Genomic DNA, 22,678 nt, shown 5'->3' on the forward strand with positions numbered 1-22,678 from the left:
ACATACTGGTACATTATATACAGTACTAGGCATCACATACGTACCTACCTAGGCCCACCTACTTACCTACATACTTACTGTACCTTCTCTCTACGAACCAGCCAACAAATCATCGATTTAACTCAAATCTACTTATCTGTCAAGCAACAACAATCTGTCCAATCAAACCAATCAATGAATGAATTATCCAAACAAACCAAATCCAACAAATAAATTAACCAAACTAGAAAAACCAGCTCACTAGCCAGTCACCCATTATAAACAAATGAATGGACCAACCAACCAATCAGCCAAACCGAACCAGTCTCTCCATTAAACCTCTGAAATTCATGGCCATAACACTAGAGCTGCCAACAACTTGCATAAAAATTGTCATACTATTACCAAAAGTGTTAACAGTACTTCTCATAGAGGTATCTTATTATACAACAAGATACCTGGAGATATTAAACACTTAAATTATGAATGTTTGAAAACCAGAGTAAAAACTATTTTGCTCCAGTCCATGCCATTCAAAATTACTGACTTTTTACATTAAAGCCATACTTACCTTCATTACTATTGCATATAATTTTTCTCCTAACAATATTAGGCCTAATAATAAATATACAGAATAACTGAGATGAAGTTTCTTTGTTTTTAAAGGTTCAATCACTCTCCTAATAAATCACCTAGGTTGTAGGCTAAACTTGTTTAATGTAATTTCATTATGTAGGCCTATCTTGTTTTTATCTAATCTATGTTAGTCTATTTATTTTAATGTCTTGTAAACTGAAAATGTATTATGTATCTTGTTATTTATTATGTCTTTTGGTAGTTTTGCTATTTCTTTGAAAAACTTAAGAGTGTTAAAATTAAATTCATACTAGAAATCTTATTTTGTGTGCTTATGTGTGTGTTTGTGTGAGTATCTAATGACGAACCTATAATCCGTAATAGATTGTACAGGGAACAAACAAACAAACAAACGAACGAATGAACGAACGAACAAACAAACAAACAAACAAATTGGAGTGAAAATGTTTTACCATAAAATTTTAGTTATGGAGATTATTACCCTTATATTTAATACGTTTAATGCAAAGTTTATTATAATAAATATGAACTGTTTTTCACAGTGCGCTGTCTGTCTTCGAATGGCAACACAATGAAAGCAGGTCAGCTGGAAGTGTTCCATGGGGTAAATGTCAAGACTGCAGATATTGTATTTGTGGTAGAGCAGTCCCCTTGCATCAAGAAAATGAACTTGGCTGAACTACTGTTGAAACTGGATTCTGCGATGAACCATCAAAGTCTTGATACTCGTTTCTCTGTTGTTGGATTTGGTGGAAATAAATTCAATGAACCTCATACTCGCACTTCTAATGGAAAAATCTGGAGTTCCCTCAAAGGAGCAGAAAAAACTCTTCGCAGGTATGGTCACAGAATTAACAACCACCACCATAACCATCAGCATCATCATCAGCAGCAGCAGCAGCACCACCACCACCACCACCACCACCACCACCACCACCACCACCAGATCATGAATTAGGCTAATTGTCGTGTTTCAGTTGCAAGTACAGTAGCATTTATTCCTCGTGGTTGAAATGTCAAACAAATTATATATTTAGCATTACAGCATCTAAAACTTATAAAATTTTATTATTACTAGGGCTGACGGTTTCCAACTCAAAACATTGCTTTTAGGGTGGACATTGCTGGTATGTTGTCACTATAAGCACAAGCAGAAATAGGTTAAATGGTTGTAGAAATTCTTATTGACTCATAGTCTACATGGTTGCATTGCCTAATATTGTTTACTGTGCTCTAATTGGTCTCTTTCGATACTGTACTCTTAAACTGTATTGTTTATATTCCCTTCCCTTCGATATGAACAGTAAATGTAACAATCAAGTTCAAGGTTCAAGGTCGGAAACTGCCAGCCCTAGTTATTATGTATATTAATGAAATACAATTTTTTTTATTAAAATTGTGCATTCTAAATTTTGCATGGGCGTCTTTATGACCTTTTTCTTGCAGGTGTGTAGACAGGGATAATTTCTGGAATTCTACATTCAAGCATATTATTATTCTCTATATGATACAGTCTAGTATTTAGTGTCCCGGCATATGAAAATAACTAATTTGTTGTTTCGCATCAACATTTCTTTATGGTATTGTCACTGGTTGTAGAACTTTACAAGACAGTGCTTATATTTTCCATATCCATTTCTTCTGGTTTATTATGGTTGGTTGGTTTCTGTTGTGAGTCACGTCTAGGAATGAAGCCATTAGTGATCTAGTTTTCCAATATTTGCATATGATGTTTTCTTCTTTTGTGAGGGCTCTACATGATACAAAATGTTGATCATCCGTCAATAATATCGTCGCGTGAATGCAAGAACTAGGTAACTCGAAATTTGCGTTTTTTAGTTACCTCTTTTATAGCATAGCAAAAATCGCACAAAATGTAATCCAGGATCTAGGTAACTGATCGAACGATACCAGCGACATCTATTTTCCAGTATAACAAATAGGTAAAAGAAAACGAGACATATTCTTAGTGCAATAAATAAGTAAATGGGCAATGTCACAAAATATGAAAAATCAAGTTACCTAGTTCTTGCATTCAGGTGACAATATGTACCGGTAGTCACTGTACTGGTAAATGTTTTGTTCAGATTTTATATATTACACACAGTTTGGAGAAATTACAATTCTGAATCTATATCAATGTTTTGCAAGCCAATCATTTGCTACGACAAGTTAAATTCTGCAATACCTGATGTGAAATATCACAATTGAATTTGGATCATGTAAAGGTTCTCCCTATTTTACTAATTTTCTTGCATTTTCAGCAAGTTTTTCTCAAATTTTAAATTTATTACAATTTTATTGATGTATTAAAGTATTTTCGTTTCTTATTTTTGGTCCTTAATATATTTGCTAGTTATATTTGCTAGTGTGTCTGCAACCTCATTTAAATTATTTTCGTTATATACAGGACGATCTAATACTTACATTCTTAGTGAAGAAGAACGGATTTTTCAGACTATGTAATTGAAACGTAATACCTCTGTGATTTTAATACATCAGCAGGGTCATTTCGCAAAAGGCCAAAATGTCACCTGCTCTGTGAAGTATTTAGTGATATGAATCTGATGATGGAACCGGAAGTTAATTTTGAAACTTCAGAGATGTTAAATCTCAAAACACAATTGAAAATCTCTAAATCTCTTTCATACTTGAATAAACGCCAAAACCTAGCAATTTCATATCTTAGGTATGATACCTACGTTCTTATTTGTTTAATTTGTTAACAGTCTGCAGATTGCCACATCCGATATAACTAACACTGAAAGCCTGAGTGCTTTTGGTGCCCTTTGGTTCGCCTCCCACTTGCCATTCCGAATAGCAGCTTCAAAAACAATAGTTCTGGTGCAGTGTGCATCCTGCCAAGACACTGGTGATGACTATAGTGCCATGATCAATACACTGCTCGAAAATGACATCACGTTGCACATACTGCAGCCACACGCTCTCAAGCTGAGATCGGGACGGGACAAGATGAGCAAGGTGTATGGCGTGGACTTGAATGGCGCATTCAGTGGTCGTAATCTGAAGAGCCTTATGCCAAGTTTTCCACTTCTAAGACAGGTAATTTGATATCTCTTTTTCAATTGACTAGCAAGTTTCCAGTGCCCAGTACTCAGCTTACCATACTTGATATCAATGCTTAATTTGTATAAGTATTGTTACATGTAGTCAGTTTTGAGCTAGCGAGATTTTGAATTAACATGTTCTCATTCCTTTCTATCAAATTTTTATTTTGTATATATTCAGGATTGTGTTGATGTTGATGTTATTATGTTATGTACTGATATGCTTATATTGTATATAGGTAAAGAATAATTGGGCAAATGAGATATCAGTACAGGCTTGCAGAACTGGGCGCCAATTGTGGTGTAATTACAAGCTAGAATAGGACACTCATCCCTTCCTTTCACCCCACGCATCATTGAATTGGTAGGGGAGGGGATTTGTATTCATTGTCTGTACTATGTGATTGGATTCGGATCATAGAGACGTCATTCAACACTGATGGACTGTGGACGGGGAACCAACGCTTTCCCCATGCTTCCACCACTCTCTCGCCAGTTCTGCATCCCTGTACCAGTACCATGCCAAAATGTATACAAGCAAAATGGCATGAATAATAAAAATTCAAGCATAGTAGTAAGAAGTGACTATAAAAATATGTAGCCTAATAACAGCATCTATTATTGATATTGATATTTAATATTCAAAATAATATAATGCAGGTATTTATTTGATTTATGTTTATGAGCAGTGGCGTACATAGGTTTTTTTTTCTGTGTGAAGGGGAAATTTAAAAGTTGATAGTAATTATATAGGTCATTGATACATGTGAATCCCAATCAAGACCTGCTTCTTACTGTGTAATTATTTGCCTACTAAGCTTCATTTTTATTTCGTTTTATTAACAGTGTTTATTGAGAAGAATAGGGTATTACTGGTTAAAAATAGGTGATAAAATTAGCATTCTCTCTTCATAAAGACTATTTATTGACTAACTGAAATATAATATAGGCTACCGATATTATATCAAATTGAAAGAAATGACTGAAGTAATAACTGAATAACATCAGATTGAATATACTGACACTGTCATATCTTATACATATTAAAACTGCTGGCTAAATACCGGTATTGATATATGAGAAAAATTGTACATTAATCATAATTCATCCATTCATAGTTTTCTGTCCAAGGGCAGATCTTTCACTGCAAAGCCAGCATTGTCCAATCTTCCCTATTTTCTACCTTCCTCTTAGTCTCTACATATGATCCATATATCATAAGTTCGTTTATCTTCCTAATTTTTCTTCTGCTACAAACTTTTTTCCTGTTCACCATTCCTTCGAGTGCATTCATGAATCATAAAGTAATAACTAAATATAAGAGAGAAAGAAAGAATTATATGTCTATCAGATTGAAGTAATAATATTTCTTAATTTCTGATGAAGATGACTGAATTTAAAATCATTCTCTCTTACATATTTTGCCTGCCGATATCCCTTGTTTATGAAATATTTACAGCAGGGATGGGCTTAATATATTATGTACATTAGTAATAAATATCTTTTAAAGGCTTTAAGTTAACTTTAAACTAATATCCTTCAAAGCTATAAATAAAGATTAAATTTCTTTAAGCCTTAGTAATCAATTTACTCCTATAGAATTACATTCTATTATAATATAAATATATGAATATACGGCCCAACAAACTTATTCATTATGCAGGTAGAGAAAGATTCATAGCAGGCATAATGGTCAACAAACAGTTTGTGAGCCTAAGCTAGGTTTCTTAGGTTTCCTGACAGTCCAGTGTTTATTAACCTCAGGCACTAAAAACTAAATTGCACTCCTGATTATGTGTATATCAGATTGACCATTCCGATGTTATGAAATGACAATATATAAAAGAAAATAACCGCTAGGATCTGCTCTGTCGAAAATGAAATTTTTGGTAACGACTGCTAGATAGAAGTACTGCTGCAGCTATTACTCCCTGAAATTCTATCAGGATTATAACGTTATTAGATGGCAGCATAGTGAAACTGATAAAAGTTGTTGTCGTGAAAGTGCATTTTGCTGATCAATCTGTTATGTGTGATCAGGAAATGTATTTAATCGAGAGTAGAAGGTAGCAATGAAATAATTAAAGCAAGGAATGAATTCATACAATTTTTTCCAAGTTATTGAACAATTTCATACAATTTAATAATCGAAATAATGGTTTGGTGTGGCAGTATTTCTTTTAATTGTGACTCCCTTTCATTAGCTAACAGTGAAGGCCATTATCTAGAAATGACCAGTCCTATTATATGTAGGCTACAATTTTATTTGCAAGCATTTCTCAACAATTACCGGTACTGAATATCATCTACATTATGATAATGCATTGTGCTTCAATAGATTGCACTGCCAAAAGATATGTGCACGCCTCTGGCTTTTGAGACAAATGGGACTCTGTTCAACATCGACCGTCTTATGCAAGGAGGCAAGAATACTCGCCGAGCCAGTGCCAAGAAGTTCATAGATGTATGGGCCAGAAGAGTAACACTGTCTGCCAAACCCTCTCCTTGTCAAAAGTGCGAATGTGTTACTAATGACAATGGAGTAGGACAAATCATGTGCTCTAAGTGTCTCTCTCCATCCATCGAGCATTTCTTAAAGGTAAGACATTATTTTAATAGAAATGAAATGTTAGTCTGGAAGAGATTTTAAAATAAGTATCGCTGCCAAAGAATGAAATTAAATGCAAATAAAAGGTCTCATTAAATGAATATCTGCAGACAAAAAAAAATTGACATGCATTCCATAGTACATGCTTAACAAGATGTTGAAAAAGAGCTTCATTTTATGAAATGAACAAAATTATGTATTTTCCCATGCAAAAAAGTTGTAATAGTGGTGAGGTGTGATTTGTGGACCTGCGATTTTGTTGCTGTGATAGGTTTGTCACTGGTTCTGACAGCACTATGTAAGAAGTATCTAAAAAAGCAAAGAGCTGGTGTGAATCCAAAACTCGATTGAAAGGTTCGTGAAAAAGCTCCAACTTCAGAAGACAGTCTCTTTGAAGTTTTAGAAACTGCTTGGGCTGAATTATTTCAAAGTTGCTTAGAGAATCTTGTTTTTTTCTTTTTTGCATGCTTAGAGTACTAGTTAAAGAAACCCTATCTGTGAAAGAGGGCTTCTTTGATGAGGAAAATGTGTGAGAATAGGGATGGGACGATACCGCTTCTTGTTGATACTCGATACCCAATACCGATACCAAAATTTTGACACCGATACTCGATACTCAGTTGTTAAAAAAATCTTTATAAATTTTCCAGATGCTACACAATGTACTGCATGCTGTTGAATGATTAGACACAAACGAACTACACACTACAGTATTGGTAGTAACACTATAACCTGCTAAAAAATATCTCGAAGCTGAGAGGGAAGTGAATTCTAATTATTATGAAAACATTAAGAAAAGCACCATTTTTTGTTCTTAGTACGTCTCTTCTCACACCATCGCTTTCACCCTCTTGCGTCACTGCTTTTATTTTAAATTACAAGTATTGTAACTAGTTCTATGAATCTACGGTTTATTCTGCTTTTATATTTACGGTATTGCTTATATAGGTATTTATAACTTAAACTGTTTTGACAAGTTGACAGTACTCTTCCACACTACCAGTTTTTGTTATTCAGTATTCACTAATTGAACTGACTGGCAATAGGAAAAGGGTAGAGGCGACACATGCATTGCACTGACAGAGAACAGGTATACAGTATTTCTGTTTTCTAGTCACTAATTGAGGGAACTGTGTGTGCCAGGTACAGTGAGTTTTGCCTTTTGGAGAGATGATCTTAACATGATCACTACATGCTGAAATTCTTGGATTTAGAATTGAATATTATTTGAAATGCATAAATTGAAAGTATTGTAAAGATATCAATGTATTAGACATGCTTCGATACTACTGAGTATCATAGGTACCATATCGAGGTATCACGAGTATCAAGATCCCATCTCTATTCTATATGAGAATAATGATGTGAAAAGACATAACTGTCCCTTTTTCTGAATAACAGTGTTTACTTGTTCACTGAAAATATGAAAACATTAAAATGTACTTAATATTAATAAAATAACTCCCTATCCATAAACTCTTGACCGACAGTGTATACAAGCAACAGGATAAATAAAACTGTGGGCATTTCTTTTTTTAATATCCAGATCAGGTATGATTGCCTCATTTATCCTCTCCTTTTTTATCATATAAACTACGAAGAATGCGAACAGTGGAAGCTGTACAATCACTAATCCAGCAGCCTACACATCCTACTTCTGATCGTTTTATATCATTTTTTCAATATTATCACCATTATATAAAATGCATTTTTCTTTCGAATTGTTACATGAACAATATCATACATTGCTTGTAACATTTTTATCTTCTTACACACAAACTTTACTGGTACCTTTAATTTGCTTTTGACTCTAAGATCCACAACAAACTTTTAAAATAGAAATTAAAGAGTACAGTTGTATTATATCGTAACACATACTTATCTTGATCTCTGAAGCCTAGAGTCATGTAGGTCCTACAATATTAGAGTCACGTCATATCCATGGTTTGAATGAAAAATGCATAACTCAAATCTTGACAGAGTAGAGGCAAACGAAGCTACTTGACTGATACTCAACTAAAATGATTTTAAAATGCATTTTTTTTTTCCCACAGCAATGGGAAAGTCTGAAAATATCCGACCACAAGGAACCACATGGATCAACTGATTACACGGACTATCCTGCCTGATGAAGCTGGTATCCTAATAATACAATCATATAGCTCTTTAATTGTTAGACCTTATTAAAGTGCGCATGTTCATTATTTTATTTTACATTTCATCATTAATAATAATATTAAAAATATCATTCATAAGAAGCATTTTTGTAAGGTTTAAAAACAGTTAAAGGGTTTAGTGCTAATTTTATTCTATTTTTTTCGACCTGTAGAATGGTAGTATCTATTTATTTTTCTGTCCAACTGTGGATACTTATTGTATACTGTATATAAATAAATAAAGAACTCTAAATGCACGTTACTGTTTACACTTATTTGTAGGCTAGACAAGTCGTCAAAAATTGCTCAACACCACTTAACCTAACAAGCATTGCAATGTGATTAGCTCTTGGAGGAAATTACCTTACTCCTCAGATGTAAATACTACCCTACAAGAAGAAATGTAATGTAATTTATTATGAAAATCAAATAGCTAAAGCACTGTCAGTCTTGTATCAGAATTTAGCAATTCATATGAAAGTCTAGAATCCCTATTATTATTGAACACTAGTACACTTAAGCAAGCATGAGAATCTAATGAATCTTGTTTGAATTTGGAAAACAATTTTCATCACCAGTTCAAGCGATTTTCCTGCCCTTTAAGTATGAATACAATTAATTCATTATGTAACACCACTTAGCAAAGCACTACCAGTCTTGTATGCATCATGGTATTAATGTAGAAATCATTCTACAGAAATAGAAAAACCTGTTCCAATGAAGACCCTAAACATTATTCAACATCAGTAAATGTAAGCAACCACGGGAATCTAACAGATTTGTCTACGAATTTAAAAAAAAAAAATTTAATCTACACTTGAGTTGCCATTCCAGCCCTATCAGTATGACTGTAGAGTCACTTTTTTATGTAAAACTATTTTAAAAAGGTAGTCAGTCTTGTATAAACCCTGGCTTAAATTTTGAAAAATTTTCCAGCACTAGAGTCATTATTGCAGCTGTCCAACTTTAAGAAAAAAGTAATCAATTAAGTTTCAATGGAAAAACACCTATAAAAGCATGAGAGAACTGCAATTCTAAATTCTTTCCAATTGTAAACATTCATGCAAGAGCTAAGTCGGTAATGCAGTTTCATGAACTGTAGATTTGTCATTTTGTATGTAAAATGAGCAAACAAAAGCACTGTCAGTGTTGTATACGTCCTGGCAAGAAATTAGCAATCACTATATAGAACTAGAATCCGTATTCCGTCTGTCCATGTGCCTCTATGATGTCATCAACACCACTACATCTATGTAGATATGAGACTGTAATAAATCTTGCATCAAAGTTATCAAAAATCTATAACTTAAGAACTGTCCGTGCTGTGCAAGTCTTGGCATTCATTTATCAATCATGATGCAAGACAAGATCCTAACAATTGCAGTTTACTAAGTGTCGATATGAAACCTTCAAATATTATTGAATACTGGTCAAGGTAAGCAAGCAAGGCAATCTAATAGATTTTGTTATGTAATTGGATCAAATTATTCTACATTTCAGTTGTCATTTCTGACTATAGCAAGGAGTGTAAATTTATTTCTCATGTCAGTGTCAATGTTCTATAAAGCTCGGCTTAGTTTTTTCCACTTCAATGCTACACTAGAATGCTTATTGCAGCTGCCCAACTATAAGAATGACGTCGTCAATTACTTTCCAAAGCAAAAACACCTAACAAAACATTTCAGACCTACTATTCTATGTTTTTCACAATTGAGGACCGTTTTTGCAAAACTTGCTAACTGAAAAAAACTAAATTTTACAGGACAAACAAAACACTATAGTAAGCAAGTTTTGCTGTATGTCTCTCTTATAGCAGAAAGCAAGTTTTGAAAAAACGATAACACTTTGACACACTACAATGAAGAGAAATAACCCAATTTTACTAAGACGCTTTGAACATCATGTAGAGGCCTGCCTTATGTTAACGAATCCATCAAAATCTCAATTTTGCCAATTTTGCAGTTAGCAAGTTTTGAAAAAACGGTCCTCAATTGTAAACATTTATGAAACAGCTCAGTAAACCAGCTTTATGGGTTGCAGATTAAGTCATACCGGTATCTGATGTACGTAAAATCAGCAAACAGAAACACTGTCAATGTTGTATAAGTCCTGATAAGAAATTAGCAATCACTATTAAGAACTAGAATCCCTATTACATCACTATGATATGGTCAAAGATTTTTCAACATAACTGCACTTATAATAAATCTTGCATGGAATTTGAAGAATATTTATACTACAATCAAGTTGTCATTCCTGCCCTGTAAATGAGCCTAAAATAAGTTATTATGAAAAACCAATAAGCTAAGTAACTGTCATTGTTCTGTAAGTCCTGGTATCAATTTAGTAATTATAATGCAAGACTAGACCCCTATCTCAGTTTAGCAAGTGTCAGTTTAATATTTATTAAAATGGTTACGTTAAAGTATGTAAAGCACATTTGTAAATAAATGCTGAAAATGTGAGCCTCCTATGCCCAATGGTTACAGAAAAAAAGATACCTTTCTGACAAATAATAAATGAGCTGCTCATATCCATCAATGAATTACTTTCAAAAGCAAACACACCTAACAAAGCACTTCTGCCCTATAATTCTATTTTTTTTCAATTGCAAACTGCAAGACACACTATTGCAACTCTTCAATTATCCATAGGTAGAATTCAAACACTATTGAACACCAATATAATTCAGCAAATATTGGAATCAAATAAATCTTGCTATGAATTTCTGAAAAAAATTTAATCTACCGGTACTTTTCAGTTGTCATTCCTCTCCAATAGGATGAATGTAAAATTAATTTAAAAATCACTGTCAGTCTCGTATAAAGCCTCGCTTGCATTTTGAAATATATATGCAACATTAGAGATCTTATTGTATTTGTTCAAATATGAGTATGAAGTCATGAATTAATTTTCAAAACAACAACAACAACAGTATAAAAAGCAGTTGAGGCATATTTATAAAATGATCTACTTGTAAATATTTATACATATCTCAGTCGGTAATGCAGCTTTAAAGAGTTGTGCATTCAAGGGACTGGGAAAGTTCTATACCGACAATGTTATATTTATCAAATTAACGTATATTTTTTCTGGATCTATTTCAAGTATGGGAATAAGAATTTTGCAGCATGAAACGTACGTTTTCATACATACTTTGAAATAATTAACTTATTTCATGACTTTTATTTGTTTTTATAAGTGTCTATTTTTTAAATAAAAGTTATATTAATATTTTAATAACTTTCTTTCAGTTTAATATTTATTAAAATGGTTATGTTAAAGTATGTAAAGCACATTTGTAAATAAGCCTCCTATGCCCAATGGTTACAGAAAAAAAAGATACCTTTCTGACAAATAGTAAATGACCTGCTCAGGTGAAGACAATGTTAAGTGACTAAAAGAACATTTTGAAATTCAGTACAGTAACTTTAATGTTTGAAAAACTCATGCTCAAGTAGCACTGACATGTACTGCCAACATTTGAAACTTCAATATGTAACGTCTCACATACGAAAGACAAATAGCACTGAAAAGAGCATGCAAAATAACATTATTTTCATGAATATAGAAAATGTCACTTAACATTGTCTTCATCTGAGCAGCTCAAAAAAGAAAAGTAGGTTTTTTGCTTTTATATTTAAACATTTTAGTTTCATTTACTCTATATTGTAATAGAGAAAAAAGAATTTGCAAAATATTGCAATGCTCCCTGTAGCTATAAAGATGAACACTGTTCAGAGTCTTCGTGTACCATTCAATATACACTGGCGGTCAGAAGTTTTGGGAATTATTAAAAATTAATTTATATTGAAATATGGAGAAAACGAATTGGAAAGAAATGTAAAATGCTCCTGGTGATTTTAGAGACGAACCTTATTCTAATTGAAAGCTTTCAATGTTGTAAGGTATCATCTCTTCTCGAGTGCAGTTCGTTTCAGGGAATGTCAGTGGTTGAAAGCTAACCTTTCAAGAGTGAACTACAGGCATCCATAGGGCGTCCAAATAGCTACAATTCTAATTCACATTATTGACAGATTGTAAATGTGTACTATGTTGGAATGGTAAATGTTGCAGAAATGTTACAAATTAATGTATACAGTATTTTGCTTTATAAAATGACACAATTTATATTTTTCTCTTCGAAACGAAAATTTTAAAATGGCTTTATCATATAATCAAATTTGAATCAATAGGTTTTGTTTTCTTACATTTTCTTGTAAGAATATTTCTCTTTAGGACTCCTACTCATGTATGTTGTGGCTTTCATGTAACTGTTTTCTTAACGGGCACCAGTTTTTACAATGTGGCAGTTACATCACCCGACGTAAACCCCCATTATGCAAGGGGGACCGCACCTGTCGCTGGTCAACGGGTCCTTCGGACTGTCTAGCAAGTCATCTCTACAGAATAGGTATCTCAGCTTCACCCATATGTGTCCTGTGTAATGATCCAGCAGAAATGAATGAAGACCACTTGAAGACCTGTGAAGCATTAAGATCAGAAGAAACTACAATTCAGAAGTATTGGAAAGCACGACTGCTAATGGCTTCATTGCCAGATGCAAGGCACTAGACAACAACAACAGCAACAACAAAATTTTTTTGTAACTTAGTATTTTTGACGGTACTCTTAGACTTAAAAAAAAAAAATCCACGATAATGATTGAAACTTACCAGAGCAGACAGACGCAGTAGTCATGGACCTAGGTGAACATAAAGAGCAGAGGGTGTGACCATAGTTATGAGAACCAAGAAGAATATGCAGTTTAATGTAAGTCATAAGAAGAATATCTCTATGTCAGTACACTGAAGTGAAGCTTAAGGTGAATTAGGGATGGAGGAAATAATTGAAATACAGATATACAGGGTGTTTAAAAAATACAGGGCATAATTTCAGGTATGTATTTCCCACATGTAGACAATCAAAATAGTTCATTACAACATGTGTCCGGAAATGCTTCATTTCCGAGTAATGGCTTCACAACATTGAAATTCACCGGAACGTTTTTCTTTCCTCAGGTCGTTGTCATTACAGAAGATGTTCAAAATGTCCACCTCCTGCTTGAATACAGACCTCACATCGATGTCTCATTGACCTGCGAACACGATTCCAAACTCCAGGAGTATTGCGTATGTCCTCAGAACATGACACAATTCGATTCCGAAGGGATTCCAAATCAGGCACCGGAGACGAATAAACCAATGATTTTAAATGGCCCCACAAGTAGAAATCGAGAGGGTTCAGATCAGGTGAGCGTGGAGGCCAAGCAATTGGGCCACCTCTACCTATCCATCGATCAGGAAACCTTCGATCCAAGTACCGGCGAGCTGTACGACTGAAGTGTGCAGGAGCGCCATCATGCAAGAAGTGAATGTGTTGACGATTGATCAGTGGAGTGTCTTCTAAAACATGAGGTATGGTGTTTTCCAGGAAGTTTGTGTACGCCTGCCCCATAAGTCTGTTTACAAGTACATGGGGTCCAACTAATTGATCACCAATGATACTGGCCTACATGTTGAGGGAGAACCGCACCTGGTGATGAGATGGAACAGTTGCACGTGGGTTTTCATACGCCCATACATGCTGATTGTGGAAATTTGTTATGCCATCTCGTGTGAACTGTGCTTCATCTGTAAATAATACTAAGGCAGGAAAGTTCGGATTTACACCACACTCCTGCAAGAACCATTCACAGAACCTAACTCATTCAGGGTAATCTGCTGGTGACAGGGCCTGTACACGTTGCAAATGATAAGGATACAATTGATACTCTTTCAACAGTCTCCAGACAGTCGTACGAGGAACATTGACTTGCAACGCTACCCTTCATGTGCTGATAGGAGTCATGTTCACAGCCTCCAGAATCTCCTCCTGTACTTCTGGAGTTGTAGATCTTGGTCGTCCCCTTCCCAAACCAGGAGAGGTTAAATTTTCCATACTCACACAGACGGTAATGGAGATCTGGACATTGTCGCTGTGGGTACCTCTCCTGGTACAAACGACGAACCAGCGCAGCATTGCCGTCCGCCTTACCGTACATGAAGTGTATCTGCCAGCTCTTGATTTGAATACATGTCGCACAGTCTAACGCCTACACAACACTGAATGTAACCTTCGCCTCGGAATGAACTGTCAGAGTGCCCTCTTAATGTCTCCTTTGACGGCAACGACCTGCGGAAAGAAAAACGTTCCGGTGAATTTCAATGTTGTGAAGGCCATAAAATAAAAATATCAAAACATACTGAGAGAACGTAAGTGTACCACAACTGTAGCATATTATCACAGTAGCAACTTCGGTCGAAGACTTTGTAACGAGATAATAGCTGAATTCCAAGACATATAATTTGCTAATCCTCCATATTTAAAAAAAAATAATTAAAAAAATTGCTATTTAAAGAGAAAATTTAACGTTCAATTGCTGTGTTATAGGTATTTTATTTATTTATTTATTTATTTTTTTTTTTTTTCATTTTTCTTTTACTTTTCACTTTGCTATATAACAAAATTCTTAACATTATGTGGAATGTCTCCTGGGCACGAAAATGTAACTTAGTCTTTCTGGGGGTGCCAGAGTGGTTTTATACCAAAAAATCTGTATCTTTTTTCTGGCAGTAAATTATTATTATTATTATTATTATTATTATTATTATCATTATCATTATCATTATTATTATTATTATTATTATTATTATTATTATTATTATTATTATTATTATTATTATTATTAGACGCAGAATGTATCGTACTACATACGGTATGGATTTCATTTTTGATTAAAATGTCAGTCATCATATTTTATCATCGAGGCCCTCAAATATGAACACACAATTTTGAAAACTCTGTCGCAATGAAGCCCTTTAGTGATGTCGATAAAACATGTATTTTAATAAATATAATTTCAGATTTATTAACCCTAATAACACCAAATTTTTGTACAGTTGAGCATATTGTAGACGTATTTACTTAGTTTAGAATTCTTAAATTTTGGATAAAAATTGTAGATTTTATACTTTACATTGCTACATACGTTGAAAGAGGCATAAGCTGATATCTTCAGGAGCCTGGATGTATCATCTTCAATGCTAAAATTATCAGGGTGTTGGATATCCCCAAAAAAATGCAGCTATCAATACGCTACATCATTGTTCCATATATGTTTTGCTGTTTCAAATAGTACTGAGAGAGCTATTCAGGAAATACAAACTTGGATGTGTTTAGGCCTAAACATTAAAAGAAAGAACTCCACATAAATTGTAAATACTCTCCACTACCCGAAAGTAAGAATTAACTCACATTCACTGCATTGTGTTTCCTCCCAACGCGTTTATGCCTGACCCTCATGTTGCCAAGTTTCGTTTCTCGAGCTTCCACTAGCGTCGACCGTCTCTTAGCTTTTATTACAATATGTACATGAGATGTAATAAATTATGACATAAATAACCTTGGACAATAAATATTAGAAATTGTTGAATTTTGCAGTCACGGTAAATGCGAAGTGTGCCCAAGTACTGACAAATTGAGTAATTTTATGTTTATTAGCATGTTAAGTATATTAGTCTAGTTTTTAGTCCGCGATAAAATCCGAAATAAATTTGAATAGAAAATTTGAAACCTATTCTTTTCTGATTCCTTGCCTTTATCGCTTTTGGTAACAAATGGAAAGCCACAAATTAGTTTTATTACAAATCCCGCTTTTGTACCTACAGTATTCGGACACGTGACATTTGAAACCTTCTGTCACAACGTATTCCTTGTACCGTAAACAGTAGACACTTGAGAGAATGTCGTAATTAGAATATGGTATTTAACATAAAATAATTTCTTCGACTCTTGTCTGTAAAGGGGCCTTGCTTCGTCGCTCATAGCAATATAAACAATTAGGTCTACATTAATATAACAGTGAATAAAATTTGACTTATTCACTGCTGATATTTTATTCGGTCTTAGAAATGTATTTAAAATGTAAAAAAATTACAAGACTAAACACAAAACAAAACCAATACTATGAATATAGTAGTGCTGAAATTAAAACAACATTTACTGTAAAAACAAAAATTAATATAAAAGGCCACAGCAAAAATAAATGCAGATCTCTGCGGAACTAACAGGGACTCAAGTCGCTTTCACGATATTAAGGACTTCATCGGGAGAAAACTTTCTACTTTACACATTTTGGCAAAATAATGATTTTGCTTCCGAAGTACAATAATTTATTGTTTTTTCTATATTCAACTTCACTGACATTGTTGTCTTCATTACATTTCTTTAAATCTTAACTAACTGTTCATAATATTTATTTAACTATCCGCGGACAACAGATGGCTTACTTAATTTCCTTTTCACATAAATCACAATTGTTGCCACCCATCTGTCACTGAATACGATAATAATAATAATAATAATAATAATAATAATAATAATAATAATAATGGCTTTATTTAACCTGGAAGATTTAAGGGTGTAAAGCCTTCTCTTACACTCAACCAGGAAGGAAAGGACAAGGAAAATAGAAGAATAACATATATTTCCCATCTTGTGTTTTGTTTCGAGTTATATAGGGGATTGAAAACTACTCAAATATACTTAACATGTTTCCAAACATAAAACTACGTATTTTCACAATCTTTCGCATTTATCTTGATTGCGAAAATCTACTATCATTAATAAAAATAATGCAAGATATTTCACGTCATATATTAAACCAAACACACATAATGTGAAGTTAAGAGAATTGTTGAATTTTGAATTTATTTCGTGTCTTCCTTTGTAAACTAATTTTATTTCTATGAAGGAAGAATTTTGATTTTATATTATGCATTTATAGTTACAATCGTAATTTTGCTGTGTCACATTTCCGCCTTAATTTGATAGAATGATCCATATGCTCCCTAATGTTTCGCAGTTAGAAAGGTTTTCTAGTTGCAGTCACTGGATTCTCATGAATATCTTTCCAGACATTCAAGATTTTATAGGGATTAGACTCAGTTATTTCACGTATGAGTACTAAATCATCTTTACTCTTCAAACGTATCTTCTCTTGTGCCATTTTGTTCACGATAAAGTTTCAAGATGAACGAATGGAATTATCTTGTCATCGTATCGCAATTTCTGGTAACGTTAACGTGACCATGCTAGAAAATCGATCATGTTATTTTACAGTTTATCGTAAACTTTCTTCAAAATTTACGGTAACAAGAATCTCATAATGGAAAAAATTCTATACATTCAAACTCCACGGTAACCGACCCTAAGAATGCAATCACCTAATTATAAACCAGGACCTCCTAGGTAATATAGGAGGTCCTGTATAAACATAGGGAACTGAAAAGTTAGCTGTAGAGATCGCAGAAATCATTATATTTATAGGAAGAATTAATTGAAATAAATGGAAACTATTAAGTGGTACTCCTTGGCACTACATGAATGTACCGATAATTTTATGTCTGAAATACTCTTCTAGCCTTCGAATTACAAATCTATATTGCTTAAGAATTACACATCTGAGGATTAAAAAATCTTGTAGTGTTTGGAGGAATACATTTTTTTCTTACCATGGAAAGTATTATTTACTGCTTCAATAGTAAATACAGTGTTATCTATCTGACCAATCCAGGAATCCATAAGTAGTAGTCTGTCTTTCTTAACATCCGGGAGAAATACATCTCTCAAATATGTTGTCACGTAATTTATTGTCAATTTACCGGAACTACTTGCATCGACCACGACATTAAATGTCTTATCATTGTCTACACTTTGCTTTACTTTAGGTCAAAGTTCCCTTTCGGTTCTTGAAAGCATAATATGTACATTCGTGTCCTGGACATCCAGTGGAATACCTAAGTATTTGGACGGTGTACGAATGAGTGAAATATGCCATGGATTTCACTGATACTGCATAAATGTGAGTTAATAGAAAACAAATTGACTAGAGCACTAATGAGAGAGCTGTGATACGGTGTCGCGGAGCTATGAGGATCCGAGTGCGCGCAAGAAGCGGTATATGTAGCATGATTTTCAAGTGAATATAGTTCGTAAAAGAGGAAAAAGTGAAACGAACGACTATCAGCAATTTTCTTAAGAAACGAAAATAAGCTTATTTATGCATTTTCATTAAACTCAAGCTACACGACATGTGACTGTTCCCTAGTTAGCATTGTCTACGAACAGAAAGTGGGGTGAGATTGCATGGCGTTCCCCTTCGTTATGAGCTCCCGACGAATGCTTTAGAGCAGGCATGTCAAAACCCTGCGCATTACACATTCGCGCACATTGTGCACTGGTCTCTGTGCATCGTGCATTTCCTATTCCCCTACCTGGAGGGAGCGAATCGGCTTGGAGGGGAACGCGACAGGGCTGTACAGTACCTATAGTAGCAGATCAGCTATTGTTTCAGTAACACAGATCAGTACGGGTGCTCATTGAGCTGTGATGGTGAATGCGTTATGGAAAATAATGTGAGGAGGCCACAGATATAACGACGAAGAGAAATCACGAATCATATAACATAAATTTTATGATGTTTTCCTCAGCCAATAGTAATTATTTTAAAATTAAAGGCTTTCATCATATCATGTGGACCTAATAGTGATATGAGAATTTAAATCATATTAGTAAAGTTCTCAAAATATGATATTCGCCTGCTCTAGTTTCTTAATTAGTACTCTCACGGCAAGACAAACATGAGAATGATGTTGTTTTGGAGTCTGTACTAACACAGCCATCAATGGTTAGACGACTTACAACTTTTATTTGATAAGTTGATAAGTGATGAGAATATAGTGAGGAATACATGTGAGGCTCTTGAGGTTGTAAGGGAAGGAAGAAAGCAACTATTTGTAAGGCGGAAAAATTTTCTGGAAAAATAATACATAATGGCGAATTTTCCACCTCACGTTACTATATTATCTTAATATACTTACGTTAATAAATCTTTAAACCTGACATAAAGAAAATGTCCTCTCTTCACAGCTTGTGAAGTACACTTTTAACTCAATTCAGTAATGCTCCCAACTTGCTAATGCTTGCTCTCAACGTTTTCCAAATAAACTATATATAAATTTAAATTCAAGCTTAATTTATCCAATTTATTAATAGTAATGTGAATTTATATCAATATACAGCAAGGAAACGATTCCACTGTAAAAGCCTCACAATGTCCTATTGCATGTAATTTGGAGTAAAATATTTTCTTTCTTAGCATTTGTGCACCAATGGTCCCAATAATGCTTGAGGAACAATGAAAGAGTATTACATTGAAATAAGAAGTACCTACTACGTAAAAATAAATATTGTGTTCGTTTTTTGTTGTTTAGAAATTACTGCAATATTTACATTTTCTTCAAATACTGTATACAAATCATGTAAATAAATGGATATTTACAAACGACTGCATTGTGAATTGTAACTGAGTAAGTCTATTGTTTCTTGTGTTACAATTATTGTCAAATATAGACACTGACAATAATTGTGTTTTTTTCCTTCTGCTAAGTATGTTTATAACGTCCAAATGTCAACTTAATTGAACACTAGAAGCGCAGAATAGATTCTTGTACATCCCTCCCGCCAAGAACTGGTAAGAGCAACACGTGAATGACGCAATCTGCACAGACCGGCGTTCCGCGCACATACACTGCACTTTCAGTGTTTGATTTTTGACATGCCTGAGCAAGACATAGGAATGTAATCTGCCCTTGTAAGAAAACCAAGTAAGTTAGCAAGAATTTAAAATCTGTATACTCCTGCCATCTGTTGGGACGTTGGAAAGCTGACTGCTGGATTGCTCTTAGAACTGTTGCATTCAGAATTTAAAATTTTTGCTTTCCATCAAGTTTGTGTCATTGACTTATTAATTTTAGCGCACAAAAATCGAAATATATTTAATTCATATACAAATAAGTATAAAAACAACAGATCAGACAACATTGACAGAACCTAAATCTTCCACAACTGTAGTACATAATGACGGTAGCAACTTCGGCCCAGGGGTCTATAACAACGTAATAGATGAATTCCGAAAAGTACAAAATGCTATTGAAACTCACTTAAAAAAAATAAATAAATAAAAATCCTATTTAGAGAAAATGTTTATGTTCAATAAAAGTGACACACTTGTTTCTCTTTCACTCTTTTTAATTTTTACTCTGTTATCTAATAAAATCACATAACATTATGTTGAATACATCCTCAGCAAGAGTACGCAACTTAAAACTTTCTGTGGGCTCAAGAAACTGCTTTTATACAAAGAGCAAGATGTATTTTTATTCTAGCAATACATAATCTATTATTATTATTATTATTATTATTATTATTATTATTACAATTATTATTATTATTATTATTATTATTATTATTATTATTATTATTATTATTATTATTATTATTATTATTATTATTACTTGTATACGCAAAATGTAAGATACCACATACAATGTGTATCTCAATTTTGAATAAAATGTCATTTACCATTTTTTACGACCGACAACCTCAAATAAGAAGTCACAATTTTCAGAACTCTATCGCAAGCAGCATTTTACGTGACGTCAATATAAAATACATTTTTTTAATATATCATTTCAAACTGTCAGCCTCTCTTGTCACCAAATTTTGTACAGATGAGTGTATTGTAGAAACGTATTTACGTAGTTAAAATTTCATATATTTCGTATGAAAATTGTGGATTTTGTACTTTATATTGCATGAAATTGTATAGGTACAGCATTCTAATGAATTTATTTCAAACAATGCTAATGAAGAGAATTTGTTAAATATGGAAAACATATCAATTTGTTGAGGTTAATCTCCGAGACATTCTTGTGTAGTAATCCTAACTCGGTAAACGACGTAATCCCTTCTGGAATCAAAATGACAAAATAAATATCTTGATTGTTGTTTTTTTTCCCCTCTACCAAGTAATCAATACTTAGTGAGCTATATATCCTTGAAAATACCTTGAAAGAGGCATGAATTAATATGTTCAGAATGTTGGACGTATCAGTTTCAAACCAAAAATTATCAGTGTCTAGAATTTTTTCTAACAAATGGAGCTATCAGTCGGCTACATCAACCATTTCGTTCCTTTTTCATTCTATATAATCTGCTGATTCTAATTGTTTCTGAGAACTACAATAGAAATCCATATTTGGCAGATTTCTTCCCTAAACTGGAAAAGAGGAACATGGCATAAATTGTAAATCTTAGAAAGCAAGACTTAAAACTCATTCAACCCGTCCCGTTGTGGTTCTTACGAACCCGCTCATGCATGACCCACAGGTTTGTCAAGTTTAGGCGTCTGAGCTTGTGTCACAGTCGATCGTGCCTTAGCATGTTACATTATGTACATGAGATATAATATAAGTATGACATGAATAAACATTCACTTAAGTATTTGAGATTGTATACTCTCGGAATCACGATAAATCAGAACTGTGCCCAAATACTGCGAAAGAAAGTAATTTTATGTTGATAATCATTTTAAGTATGTTTGCATAGTTTCAATCCACGATAAATGACGAAATTGACTACAAAGTGCGAAATGTTTGCCTTTCTTCTTTATTCCTTTTCTTTATTGCTTTCGGTGATAGATGAAAGTAGAAAAAGTATTTTTATGACAAACCCATCTATTGTACTTTAAGTATTCGGGCACATAACATTAGAGAGTTTCTGCCATAACGTACTGTATGCCTTGTTACCGTAAACTGTAATGTCACGGGTCTGAATGCTATAGTTACAATAGTGGGTCTTTTCATAAAAATACTTTCTCCACTCTTATAAGCAGGCTTCGAGACTTCGGACCTGATAGACTAGTTCAGTGGGAAATCCGCATAACGGCGTACTGAGTATAGTGGCAAAGCGTACAGTGGGTTGGGATACTGTAGAATGAATGCCAACAAATACGCAAAGGAAAACGCTCTGGATTTGAAGGTTCTGACGAATAATTTGGTTTTCATACAAACTGTGTCTGAAACTATTACACGGTTAGAAAAGTCAGAGCAAGATATGCCAGAAGCCCTCAAATTAGTTGAGGAAATAACACAGAGAATTAATGAGACACCAAGTACACCGGTTACTGAACGTGTAAAACAGAAGTGGAAATCAATTTTCCGTAAATATAACGGATATGGAACATTGTGTAATATAAACAGGAAATTAGTGGACATAGAGTCACCCGAGAATAAATGACTGTCTCTTAGAGACTGCAATGATGTTAGGTTTTTTCGTTTTGCTCCTATCACGTCATGCGACGTAGAGCGCAGCTTTTCACAATACAA

The 22,678-nt window shown here is 33.8% G+C and overlaps 1 protein-coding gene across 1 annotated transcript in view; it reads left to right on the forward strand.

Annotated features, from left to right (window-relative positions):
* Positions 1-8,665, forward strand: part of LOC138699709 (uncharacterized) — an 86,219-nt gene extending 77,554 nt beyond the window's left edge. The window contains exons 26-29 of the mRNA XM_069825792.1: positions 1,119-1,413; positions 3,306-3,639; positions 5,983-6,243; positions 8,307-8,665. Of these exons, the coding sequence (XP_069681893.1) occupies positions 1,119-1,413; positions 3,306-3,639; positions 5,983-6,243; positions 8,307-8,381 (965 nt within the window). The 3' untranslated portion in view covers positions 8,382-8,665. The remainder of the gene's footprint in view (positions 1-1,118; positions 1,414-3,305; positions 3,640-5,982; positions 6,244-8,306) is intronic.
* The last annotated feature ends 14,013 nt before the right edge of the window (positions 8,666-22,678 follow it).

The sequence above is a fragment of the Periplaneta americana genome, chromosome 5 (genome assembly GCF_040183065.1).
Source record: "Periplaneta americana isolate PAMFEO1 chromosome 5, P.americana_PAMFEO1_priV1, whole genome shotgun sequence".
Taxonomy (NCBI): Eukaryota; Metazoa; Arthropoda; class Insecta; order Blattodea; family Blattidae; genus Periplaneta; species Periplaneta americana.